This window comes from Marmota flaviventris, chromosome 5, assembly GCF_047511675.1.
Source record: "Marmota flaviventris isolate mMarFla1 chromosome 5, mMarFla1.hap1, whole genome shotgun sequence".
In the NCBI taxonomy this organism is placed as follows: domain Eukaryota; kingdom Metazoa; phylum Chordata; class Mammalia; order Rodentia; family Sciuridae; genus Marmota; species Marmota flaviventris.
This window is the reverse complement of record NC_092502.1, coordinates 58,139,540-58,153,569: the sequence shown is the minus strand read 5'-3', so window position 1 is coordinate 58,153,569 and position 14,030 is coordinate 58,139,540. Positions and strand designations below refer to the sequence as shown.

The 14,030-nt window shown below is 34.4% G+C and overlaps 1 protein-coding gene across 1 annotated transcript in view; it reads left to right on the top strand.

The window, feature by feature from the left end:
* Fbn2 (fibrillin 2) overlaps window positions 1-14,030 on the top strand; it is a 231,897-nt gene that overhangs the window by 80,272 nt on the left and 137,595 nt on the right. The window contains exon 7 of the mRNA XM_027949328.2: window positions 133-258. Within this exon, the coding sequence (XP_027805129.2) occupies window positions 133-258 (126 nt within the window). The remainder of the gene's footprint in view (window positions 1-132; window positions 259-14,030) is intronic.

The following is a 14,030-nucleotide window of genomic DNA, read 5'->3' as shown; positions in this document are numbered from 1 at the left end:
AAACATATGTACATACCTACCCTTGTACCCCGTTCTCATAAGAACAATGAATTTATTTTATACACTGAAGAACTATGTATTGATATTCTGAAAACCAGTGGTATCTATATTCAAAATATTTTCTCCCTGCAGACGTTGATGAATGCCAGGCTATTCCAGGAATATGCCAGGGAGGAAACTGCATCAATACAGTGGGCTCTTTTGAATGCAGGTGCCCTGCTGGTCACAAGCAGAGTGAAACGACTCAGAAGTGTGAAGGTGAGTGTCTCCCCTTTGGAGAACAAGCTTTGTTGTTGAATTTGAATCCAAGAAAAAATATGACTTGGAGTTTTGAAGACTGTTGATTTTAGTATGAATATGTGGGTATAACCTACACTATTTTGGTATTGGGGTTCAATTTGGAAGGAGCCAATGAATTTTTTGCATCTAGTGTGTTATCTCAGCTGCTATGCTGTAATGAGAAAATGGGAGTAATTCAGCCATTTTATTTTTCTTTAATGAAGATCTTTTACATTTCACTTAAAAATTTTTGCCAAAAGTTGAAATTGAGTGAAACTTAGTCCAAGTGAAATATAGCATCATGTGTAAAGTGATATTAATAGTTGGAACTGTATCATATATTACAAAATAAAATCTTTTGATGTCTGATATTGATATTGTTTCTTGATTATCCACCAAATTAAAAAATATAATTAACTCAGGAAGGACTTGGAAATTACTACCTATGAAAGACTAGCTTGTTCAAATAGATATAAATTAATAATTTTCTGGAATACAAAATATGGATTAGGATATCAAAAGGTAAGTTCTACCAGATTCTTCAAGTAAAATAAATTTATTTGCTTGTTATATTTGGATATTTAGAATAGTTTTGATGCTTTAAGTAGTATCAAAGTACTTTTCAGTTATTATATTTGCTAAATCAATTTACTTCTTTTAAGTTAGTTTTCTGAAGACAAACTGAAGTATATGCTTGTTTTCTTGAGTCATAAGTACTCTGGTGAACTCAAATATTTTATTTCTTGTTTCTAAAAGGCAGTATTTGGGGTTATTTTTTGTATCTTCGTTATAGAGTTCTGCCCATCTCTATGGATTTAAAAAAAAAAAGGAGAGGGAAGGCAAAATCTAGAGTTTAATCATACAAGGTAACAGGAGTGAACTATATCATTAGAGAGAGAGTTGTGAGGGGGTCATATACATGCTATTGCTTCAATACTAGGAGTCATAATCCCATAGACCCATGAGTTATGTTTCATCCTGTATATTCCAAATGTTACATTTCATTTTTTGTCAGCTCCAAATTGATATTTATAGTTGTATACATTTTATATCATTACAAGTTAATTTCATGTTTCACATTAAAAAAAGTGATAAAAATGTAGTTGATCAAATAAATTCTCTCTGAAACTTTTTGCAAGAATGCCCAAATTGTTCTACCCCAATATAGTGTTGATCACTAAGGTCCATCTATAATTGAAAGTTTAAGAAAAATACTTGAAAGATGGGGAAATGATGTGAATTACCTGAAGTAGCACAAGAATTGGACCAGAAATTTAGGGATCTGCAGAAAATGTGCTGCTGTTTCCTTGCTTTTCCTTGCTATGTTTTCTCCCTCTCTTGGCTTTTTTGGGGTTGATTTTGTTGCTCAACTGTTATTACTCCCCTTCACTTTTTATTTCTGAATAACCTCCAAACTAGATCCAAGGGTTGTGTATTTAGGAACAAAAACAGTACTTGATCATAGGCGAGAAGGCACAGCCACTGACTGAATAGTGGTTGTGACATTTCCATTATACGTCAAACAATGAATTTCTTCTTAGTTGAAAATGGAATAAGCCTTTTCTACATTACATTTCATCAAAACTACATTCGGAGCCAAGCCAGAGTTTGGAGAAAGACAGTGCAACTCTTTATTTGCACTTGTCCATATTCTTCAGGTATGGGGGCTATTGATGTAATATAGGCACCACCCAGAGCCCTGGATCCAGTCATGTCTTTCCTTAGTTCCTGCCCAGGCAGCCAAATCCATTTAACCATTGCCCAGAAAGAATTATGTGACTTAATAGTCGGAATTTTCAGGGAATAGCAGAATTGGGAAAAGTGGTGATTAGAATTTGAAATAAAAAGGTTATGTGAAGGCTTTATTTGTATATAAGTCATATTTATTTAGATATATCTTTAAAAAATGGTTATTATCAACTTTCTTTGTATACCTTTGTTCTTTTCTATAAAAGAGTAAATGATATTTATGTATGAAATTACATAATGTAATCTGTTTCTATACTTGGTGACAGCTTTTAAATTGTAGTCAGTTTATGCATAGTTTGGTGACAGTGTAAAATTGTTGCCATAAATTTAAAGTTAATGTTGGGTGCAGCAGTGCACACCTGAAATCCCTGTGATTCAGGAGGCTGAGGTACAAGGATTATAAATTCAAGGCCAGCCTGGGCAACTTAATGAGACCCTCAGCAATTTAGACTCTGTCTCAAAATAAAAAAATAAAAGGGACTAAAAGTGTAACTCAATAGTAGAGCACCCAAGGATCAATCACCAGCACCAAAATAAATAAATTTAAAATGTAATGCTTGCTCTGAATAAAAATATAACTGTAGCAATGACTTTTGACTGTCAAAGGGTAAGGCATTTTAATTTCTTATGTGAATTATGATGTGAATACAAAATATACTATTACTGGGAGAGTCATTTTTAAATGATGCCTGTTCTATTTTTACTAGATTATATTTCATATTTTGTTCACACAGCAATGAAATTCTCTAAAGAAGACATTTTTAGTCTTTAAATTAGTGTATCTGTTCAAATCTAAAAAGGAAAGTCTAGCATTTGGGATCTGAGTAACAAGGAAAATGATATTCTTAATAAGAAACTGCAAATTAGTTCATTAATTTTTCCCATTTTTTATTAGTACACAATAGTTATACGTAATAATTGGGTTCATTTGGATATAATTATACAACTATGGAATATTATTTGCTCCAATTCAGTCTCTAGCACTTCCCATTTTCCTCCCCTCCTCCCTATCCTGTTCCCTTTCCTCTATTCTACTGGTCTTTCCTTTCTGTATTTATAGTTCTTTAACAGTTATGTTATTGATATCTCATGTGTTCTTGTTTGTTGACTCTTTCACTCTAATTCACTTGAATAAGATCCTTGAGGAAATGGACTGTCTCATTGAGTGTCATATCCCAGTACCTTCAACAGTGTGCAGTATATAGCATACAGGAGACACTTCACAAATATATGCTGATGAATTGGGAATAGCATGTAAATAAGTTAATTTATTTGTCTTGGGCAGAATATCCAAAAGGATATCCTGTCTTGGAAAGCAAAATGTGGGCTCAGGATTAAAATTGTATTTGGAAAGAGAATAGTGGCCTTCAGCAAGGGAATTTTTCCTTCAGCTGACAATTTTTTCATTATCTTAATAATTTTATTTTGCTCTGGCTGCCATTGAGAGACCAAGAGCATAAATGTGAAATGCAGTTTTGTGTTTTTAGATCTTCTTGTCATTGTTCCTTTTTGGTCCCGTGTAGACACTACTTATTTCTAAGAGAACTGTCTCCTGCTTGTTGATTGGAGTGACTTCTTAACTGAAATCTTATGGTGAAAGGCTTGGTATGATGAAAATTTGTTTCAGCATATATTGTTTATTTTAAAGTTTTAAGAAATGGTATGGGTGGCATTCATCTCCTAATTTAATGTTTGAAACATATAGGTTGATACCTGTTATGTGGCTTTAATGTATTCTGTATCACTGATCTGGTAGATTCTCCCATAAAACTGTTTCCCTTCATGGTCAGGTAAAGACTACTGTGCAAGCTGTAAATTTGAGACCAAAGCTGAAAGGAGTATACGCACCCCCCACCTTTCTTTATGTGTATGTGTGTTTGTGTGTGTGAAGGAAAATCTGGGGGTCCCCCCTTCACTCAGAGGTCCAAATTCCATGAAACCTCTCATGATACCCACTAAAATCATGTCTTATTTCTCTTGGGCCAGTTTGGTTCCGATAACCTCATTTCCTAATTCTGTCATAACAGTAGGAAAAATGATTCTTGGTGGAATCAACCATGTCTTCACATCCAGAAAGAAGGTTACCTTACTTAGATATGTATTAATCTAAATATTCACTTAATCTAAATGAAGAAGAGAAGAAAAAACACATCAAAACGAAATGAAACAATACTTCTAAAGACTGTCCTGCATTATTCTCTTTGAAAATAAAATCTGTTAATTTCAAGTTCGGTCCACATGGATAAAGCACAGGTATGTGCGCTGATGTCCTTCAGGATCCCTTTTTCCAGACTGTATCTTCTTTGACATTCCTTAAGCTAATTTTTCTTTCCTGGCTTATATGAGAGCCTCAAGGTATTAGAAAATTTCCCTTCAGTGGATCTTAGTGTGTCAGATGGTTGTTTTAAATTTATTCTGAAGAGTCTTGAGCTTTGTTCTCCCAACACAGCATTTTGTTGTTCGAGATTTGTGACAAGTGCATTTGTTTGTTTATGTTCATGAAGCTCATAGAACTTGTTGGCAGAGTCTCTTTTGCTGCAGTTGCAACTCTGCCCTCTACCTGATTGAGGCACTCCTATCTAGCTGGTTCAAGCCTCCTACATAGCTGGTTTAAGCCATTCTGCCTAGCTGGTTTAAGCCTCCTACTGAGCTAGTTTCCATAGAGCCTTTGGGAGATTAGCCCAGGAGAACCAGTTCTTTAAAAAGTTGAACCTTTCTTTCTGAAGTGTGCTCTGCTGCCTTTCTGGCTGATGTATTGGATATTCACTAAATAGATTTTTGTCATATTTTCTGTTCATTACAATGAAAATTTATTCTGTACCTCTGTGCTAAAGTAGTCCATTCTGTGTAACTTTAGAATTTAGTTACAGGTTTAAGAAAATGAAAGTAAGGGTAAGGAAATAGAAACTGACCTAATTCCATCTTTGTTTGCAGTAAGGAATCAATAGCAATAATCTAAAAAAATGGTTTCAGAGTAGCCAAGTGTACTCTTACCACTCCTATGGAAAGATACAGCAGTGCTTAAAAAAAAAATAGGAAACTAGCTATTCTAGATGCTAAAACATCTTTAAAAGCAAAATATTTGAATTTCTATGGTACTAACATGTAAATAGCACAAAGGCACACAGTAGAAATAACAGTAAAAGAATGTTAATATGTGGTATTTAAATCAATAAGGGAAAAGAGTATGAAATGAGTGATAACATAATTATACAACCATGGATGACTAGATGGCTTTTTTTTTTTTTTTTTGGTTGTTATTTGTTTTGTTTTGTTTTTGTTTTTGGTGATGGGGATTGAACCCAGGGTATTCAACCACTGAGTTACATTCTTAATTCTTTTTATTTTTGAGACAGGGTCTCACTAAATTGCTTAGAGTCTCACTAAACTGCTAAGACTGTCCTTGAACTTTGGATCCTCCTGCCTTAGCTTCCCAAGTTGCTGGGACTAAAGGCATGCACCTCCATACCTGTCTCTAGATGGTTTTTTAAAATTATTTATTTATTCTAATTTGTTATATATGACAGCAGAATGTAATTCATTTCATATTACACATATAGAGCACAATTTTTCAAGTCTCTGGTTGTACACAAAGTATTTTCACACGATTCGTGTCTTCACACATGTACTTAGGGTAATGATGTCTAACTCATTCCATGTCTTTCTTAACCCCATGCTTCCTCCCTTCTGCTCCCTCGCCTTTCCCCTATCTAAAGTTCCTCCATTCCTCCCATACTCCCACCCCACATCACCATTATGAGTCAGCATCCTCATATCAAAGAAAACATTTGGCCTTTGGTTTTGTGGGATTGGCTTACTTCATTAGCATTATATTCTCCAAGTCTATCCATTTACCTGCAAATGCCATGATTTTATTTTCTTTTAATGCTGAGTAGTATTTCACTGTGTAAATATACCAAAGTTTCCCTATCCATTCATCTACTGAAGGGCATCTGGGTTGGTTCCACAATTTAGCTATTGTGAATTGTGCTGTTATAAACATTGATGTGGTTGTGTCCCTGTAGTATGCTGTTTTTAAGTCATTTGGGTATAAACTAAGGAGTGGTTATAGCTGGGTCAAATGGTGGTTTCATTCCAAGTTTGCCAAGAAATCTCCATATTGTTTTCCATATTGGCTGCATCAATTTGCAGTCCCACCAGCAATGTATGAGTGTACCTTTTCCCCCACATCCTTGCCAACACTTATCATTGTTTATATTCTTGATAGCTACCATTCTGACTGGAATGAGATGAATCTTAGGGAAGTTTTGAATTTCATTTCTCTAATTGCTAGAGATGTTGAACATTTTTTCATATATTTGTTGATTGATTGTATATCCTCTTTTAAAAACTGTCTTGGCCCATTTATTAATTGGGTTATTTGTTTTTTTGGTGTTAAGGTTTTTGAGTACTTTATATATCCTAGAGATTAGTGCTCTATCTGATACGTTTGTGGTAAAGATTTGCTTCCATTTTGTAGGCTCACTATTCATCTCACTGATTATTTCTTTTGCTGAGAAGTTTTTTAGTTTGAATCCAACCCATTTATTGATTTTTTATTTTAATTCTTGTGCTATAGGAGTCTTATTAAGGAAATTGGGACCTCATCTGATATGATGGAGATTTGGTCCTACTTTTTATTCCTTTCGTTTAATTTCTAGGTCCTTGATCCACTTTGAGTTGAGTTTTGTGCATGGTGAGAGATTGAGGTTTAATTTCATTTTGTTACATGTGGATTTCCAATTTTCCAAGCACCATTTGTTGAAGAGGCTGTGTTTTCTCCAATATATGTTTTTGGTGCCCATCTAAAGGGAGACAAATTGAAAGCATTTTCTCTAGATGTTGTTTTTCAAAATACTAATTTCGTCTTTCTGTTAGCTTCAGCTGCTGCTGGCTGTCCCTCTGGAGTCTCCATCACTCCACCTGCTGGTCTCTCCTTCTTAGATGTGACATTTCCATTTAGGAGACACAACTGTTAGTAAGCCCCGCTCAATTGTTTTATAGAGGTCTACTCTAGATGTGTTTTTTAAATTTGGATCTATATGTCACATGTTATATCAAAATAAATTTTAAATGAATCAAAGATATAAACATCAATTTAAAAAGTGATGTTAAAAGTAATAATGAAAATATTTATATGGTCCTAGATCTGAGAAAGCATACCTTAATGTTTTGCTGACCTAAAAGCTATGGAGTGGAATGGATTTGTAAATTCAACTCTATAAAATAAATTCTGTGGTAATAAAAGAAAAAAAAAACAAGCACTACTAGGAAGGACAAAAAACATAATGAACTTGGATAAATATTTGCAGCCCCTAACACAAATCAGGACAGATATTTCATATGTGAAGAAATTCTACAAATTGGGCTGGGATTGTGGCTCAGCGGTAGAGCGCTCGCCTAGCACGGGCGGACCCAGGTTCCATCCTCAGCACCACATAAAACTAAAGGCATTGTGTTGTGTCCATCTACACCTAAAAAAAAAAATTCTACAAATCAATAAGAAAATATCTAATAAAAATAATCAAGGATGTAAATTGACAACAAGGGAAATACCAGGGACTACTGAATATACTAAAGCATGTTTATCCTACATACAACAAGAAGTATAAAAACAGAATTGAGATCTCTTTCTTTACCTCTGATAAACATAAAAATTCTAATGACAAACTATTGATAAGGGTTTGAACAATAGACAATATAAAAATGTGTTAGGAATATAATTTTATTTTATCTATCAAAATTACAAATATAAATGCCATTTAATTTATTAATTGTAATTCTGGGAGTGCATCCTGCTCACACTAAATTAATAAATGATGGACTTAATAAGAGTATTCCTTTAGTCCTTTTTGTTGTTGTAATAGCAAAATACAGTGAGCAACATATATAGGATAATAGACTGTACTGTGATTAAATTACAAAACATGCACACAGTGGGAAACTGTTCATCCTTTTAAAAAGATTGTGGAGATCTTATGTATTTATATAAAAGCATGTTTGAGATATAACTTGACAAAAGTAAGTTGTAAGACATTTTTATAAAAAGATGAAAGCATGTATGTTTTCTTGTTTATATTTGTTCATTTATGCATAGAATTTTTTTGTAAAAAACACTAGAAAATCTGTCATTTGGTACCATGGAAGGTGGAAAATGGTTGACTAGGACTTTCTCACTGAAAGCCCCAGCCTAATTTTCTTACTTTGTATCCTGCAAATACATTACCAAACCAAAAAAATGAAAAACAATGACTTGTAGTCAGATGAATGGATAGTAAAAATTCTTTGCATTAAAGAATGTGATTTTTATGATGTAAAGAATCATTTTTTATGATAGACCGCAAAGTATTAAGTAATTTTAGAAATTTAGTGCAAATTCATTGGAAGTTTGTATTGAATCCAAAATGGAAATTGGATAATATGTCAGGATACACTCTACTATCATGTATAGCTAAGTAAATAAGTAAATAAATAAATAGAAATACCAAAAAGAAAAAAAAATTGGAAGCATTTTGACCTCTGTAAACCAATTGGGCAAGGCTTAGTAACAGTTGTGTCATATAGCTGACTTTTAGATGCCCCCTCTGTGTCTCCTAAATGGAACTGTCACATCTAAGAAGGAAAGACCAGCAGGGTGGAGTGATGGAGACTCCAGAGGGACAGCCAGCAGCAGCCGGAGCTGACAGAAAAGCAAAATGAGCATTTATCACTTTCTAGCATACTTATCAGAAATTTCCAATCTAAACATTTTTAGTTTCTTCCCATAAATGACTTCCACTATTGAAACATATGTGTTAAGTAACTTAGACACCACCTGGACAGTTCTAGTCAACCGACAGCAATATTTCATGGGGAGTTCTAAAATAACATCATTCCTTTAATTTCAACCTAAACAAAATGGAAAGTTGCACACATAGTTTCCTGTGGAAGCTTAGAGGAGAAAGAGTTCTTTATTTGAGGCACGGTGGGTAATATCACCAATATGACCATGAAGTCTTTGAAAAAATACATATTAAAAAAAAATCATTCAACAAAAAGAAAAAGGAAGGCTTTGATCTAGGTCAGGAATTAAAACTTGAAACATCCAGATCACATTTTAACTTTCTTTTTGTACAAATTAATTTTTTTATAGTTTTAACCTATAAGAGAAAATTTGTAGAGAGAAGTGACAATTTAAGTTTATATAGTTCAGAAAGTATGACAGGGAAGAGAGCAGTGTGTCCACAGCCCCAGTGGGATGCTCATCAGGACTGGTGCTCAGCTACACCCCTTAGAGCTGTCATTGTCAGCAGCTGCACCTTCAGAGGAGGCACAAGAAAGGTGATTTCTGCCTGAGGTTTTCATGCATATTAGGTACAATAAAGCATTTAACACTTTGTGTATTTGTTAGACAAAAATGCCACAGAAAAAAATTGAAATTTCTTACAGATAATTTCAATGAGGAAAAGTAGTTTCCAAGTTATAATTTTTTAAAGAACTAACAAAAAATTGAATAATAAGATTTACCTGCCGGAGCGCCTATTTTGATAAAAGCATCAACAGGCAATGACAAATTATCCATCATATGTTGATGAGGGGAAGTAGAACTAGGAATTTTAGATTATTCATTAATTCCTGACTGGTCTCAGCCTGTTTTGACTCCTTCTGCCCCAGTTCCACACAAATTATATAGCAAGGGACATTTGAGACCCAGAGGACTTGATTCATTTAGCATAAGACAGTGGTCAGGAAATTGCACTTTACTAGATTCAGGGAAATTTTCCCAAATGTTGGGAGCCAGTGTTGTTTCCCCAGTGCCATTGTATGTTTAAATCCCTTTTAAAAAAAATACGAAAGAAAAAAGCATGGTAAAGTAATTCACATGATTCTTGCAATTCAGTTTCTGCTGAAAGTCATCGGAAAAATTGAGAGTCTCCAAAACACCTTTCTCAGAGAAATAGAACTAGGTGTGTTAATGATAGAAAAACTTATTCCAGCCTGGAATGAAAGGATCAGATGACCATTTTGAACTTTGCTATTAAGGGAAGAATAAGATATGAACTTAAATGTGTCTCCACTATTTACTGATGAATGGCTTTATTTTGCTGGCTACATAATTGTTCACTAAATTTTAATTTTGCTTGCCAAATAATTGCTGTTTCATAGTGAAAATGAAAAAAAAAAAAAAAACTAGTACAGGCCAGATAAAATAACAAAATGAATTGCTGATATCTGTGTGTATACTTTACATATGTAGTTTTTGTAGTATTGATATATTTAAATATATAAATATGTATCTAGAAAGACAAGACAGATACATATGTAGATACATATTGTATATGTGTTGTGTGTGTGTGTGTGTGTACACATGTATATATGTATATCTTTAACTTTTCTTGACTACAAAATAAAAGAAAGAGAGGGAAAAGAGAAAAGAGATGGGAGGGGCTGTCTCACAAATTACCATGGCTCACTGCCTGAAGGAAATTAGTCTGCTCTAAAGAAATATCCTGCTGTAGTCAAGTAAAAATGTAACAAAACTGGAAATATAATACCTTGATCCAGGATTGCATTTCTTGCAAGTACGGTCACCTACAGCCTTACATATGCTTAATTCACTACTAGGCAATGAGAATTCTGTGAAGGTCTGTGGGCTGCTGATTTACTCTGATGCAGTCTTAGGAGTATGGTAGGGACCTGTATGGTTGTCTTAAGTACAGAAGACATCTATTTTAAATAACCCTTATTTCAGATAATAAAAAATTTAGATAAATTAGTTTCATTATAGTAAGTTTTTTAAATGTCATATAGATGCTAATTAAATGAGTTACTGTGTTTTTATATAAGCTTCAGTTATCCTAGAGGGCTGCGGTTTCATATTTTATACGTTAACATGTCTTTTTTGGTTTAATTATGAAAACTATCCAAGGATTATTTTTCCCTAGCATCTAGTAATAGCAAATATAGGACAAATGAAAGGCTGAGCTGTAGCTTTGTCTAGCGTGGCTGAAATTCTGGTGAGTGGCAGAGGAGAATTGGGGCACTATTTACCAATATGCTGTTATATTAAGTTTGATGTGACTTAATTTAACTAGTTATAGCTCATGCTAATCTGAAGCACAAACATATTTTTCAGCTATAGTCTCATCTTCTGAATTCTTAGAAATGCTACCAACCATGTGATTACAAATGTAACTATAATTCCCCTCTCCTGCTTGGGCTTCAATACCTTGAAAGTTCTGTCACACAGAAGTGAAACAACTTTTCATTGTATTCTCATCCGTTTTAAAAATCGCAGTAAAATTTTGTTTATATCTAAGTCATTATTATGTGGTAGTTACAAGAAGTCTTATGAAAGAAAAGACCATAAACTGGTATATCCTTCAGTGTTTTAGTTTCACCTAAGATTTGCACAAGGATATATATCCCTTTTCCAGTCCTCTATTGGAGCAAGTAGGCTTCCTTTTAGAACATTATTTTCTAGGTGACATCTGAATTCACCCAAGTGCTAAGCTCTAGGTTTCATTTCTTGAAAGTGAAATGAATTCTCAGAATCCTTGTGAGCACCTTAAGTGCGGAGCCCCTCTAGATCTGAACCAGATAGTAAGCATTTTTGGCTTTCTACATTGTCTTTATCACAGATCGGCTCTGCCACTGTATTCCAGCACCCACCATAGACAATACGTGAACAAATGAGCGAGGACGCATTCCAGTAAAACTTCTAAGAAAAAGGCAGTGGGCTCATGGTTTTCCCTATTCTTACCCTATATTTTCAGTGGTCTCACCTCAGTCTAATCCTACTGCAGTTTTCCTAGTAACTGGATTTTAGTTGATCCATGGGCAAATAATTTTCAGTAGTTTATAATCCATTCAAATGTTTTAAGGAAAAAAAAAAACTAGTGTATCAAAACTGTGCATGTGTGTCTTTCCTGAAAATATTATTGATTAGAACACAATTTACATTAAAATAAAACAATGAATATATATAGAGAAGTATATTAAGTAAAAAGTAATATAGATGTTTCAAGAATTTAGCCACAAGTAGGGAGGTATGACTGGATTTTAAGAAATGACATTGTAAAATTTACTATTACTTGTCATTATTATTATTAGATAGCTACTCAACTTCTAAAAATAAGTGTTGCCAAATAGGACCTCAGGATTCCTATTAAGTTTGCTAGAGAGCTCCAAAGACAAAGGAATTGTTTGTGAAGATCATAATAAATTGAGCTTTATTAGTCTTTTTAGGTCTTTCTTTCTTATCTTCATTTGTTACTTCTATTCTTTCTATTTGTATTATTGCTCCTTCTATTTTGTTTATTTATTTCTTTACGTGGTGCTGAGGATCGAACCCAGTGCCTCACACATGCTAGGAGAACGCTCTACCACTGAGTCACAACCCTGTCCCTATTATTGCTTTTTCTAATCTTCTCTACCACCATCTAGACTTCCATTGGAACCCTAGTCATTCTTGAATTCAGAATACAGGAAACTCTCTCAACAACATTAATATTGTTCCAGGCTGTTCTACTTTTGTGTGTCTATCTGTATACTGTGTGGGGCAGAAGTCAACGAGGCACTTAAAGAAAAAAGAAGTTCATGCTATCACAATTAGTATTGTATTCTTTTTTTTTAAATCTTTTTTTTTAAATTTTTTATTGTTGGTTGTTCAAAACATTACATACTTCTTGATATATCATATTTCACACTTTGATTCAAGTGGGTTATGAGCTCCCATTTTTACCCCATATACAGATTGCAGAATCACATCAGTTACACATCCATTGATTTACATATTGCCATACTAGTGTCTGTTGTGTTCTGCTGCCTTTCCTATCCTCTACTATCCCCCCTCCCCTCCCCTCTTCTCTCTCTGCCCCCTCTACTGACATTCATTTGTCCCCCTTGTATTATTTTTCCCTTTCCCCTCACTTCCTCTTGTATGTACTTTTGTATAACTCTGAGGGTCTCCTTCCATTTCCATGCAATTTCCCTTCTCTCTCTCCCTTTCCCTCCCACCTCTCATCCTTGTTTAATGTTAATCTTCTTCTCATGCTCTTCGTCCCTACTCTGTTCTTAGTTACTCTCCTTATATCAAAGAAGACATTTGGCATTTGTTTTTTAGGGATTGGCTAGCTTCACTTAGCATAATCTGCTCTAATGCCATCCATTTCCCTGCAAATTCTATGATTTTGTCATTTTTTAATGCAGAGTAATACTCCATTGTGTATAAATGCCACATTTTTTTTATCCATTCATCTATTGAAGGGCATCTAGGTTGGTTCCACAGTCTTGCTATTGTGAATTGTGCTGCTATGAACATCGATGTAGCAGTGTCCCTGTAGCATGCTCTTTTTAGGTCTTTAGGGAATAGACCGAGAAGGGGAATAGCTGGGTCAAACGGTGGCTCCATTCCCAGCTTTCCAAGAAATCTCCATACTGCTTTCCAAATTGGCTGCACCAATTTGCAGTCCCACAAGCAATGTACAAGTGTACCCTTTTCCCCATATCCTCGCCAGCACTTGTTGTTGTTTGACTTCATAATGGCTGCCAATCTAACTGGAGTGAGATGGTATCTTAGGGTGGTTTTGATTTGCATTTCTCTGACTGCTAGAGATGGTGAGCATTTTTTCATGTACTTGTTGATTGATTGTATGTCCTCCTCTGAGAAGTGTCTGTTCAGGTCCTTGGCCCATTTGTTGATTGGGTTGTTTGTTCTCTTATTGTCTAATTTTTTGAGTTCTATGTATACTCTGGATATTAGGGCTCTATCTGAAGTGTGATGAGTAAAGATTTGTTCCCAGGATGTAGGCTCTCTATTTACCTCTCTTATTGTTTCTTTTGCTGAGAAAAAACTTTTTAGTTTGAGTAAGTCCCATTTGTTGATTCTAGTTATTAACTTTTGTGCTATGGGTGTCCTATTGAGGAATTTGATTGGCATTGCATTAAACCTATAGAGAACTTTTGGTAATATCGCCATTTTGATGATGTTAGTTCTGCCTATCCATGAACAGGGTATATTT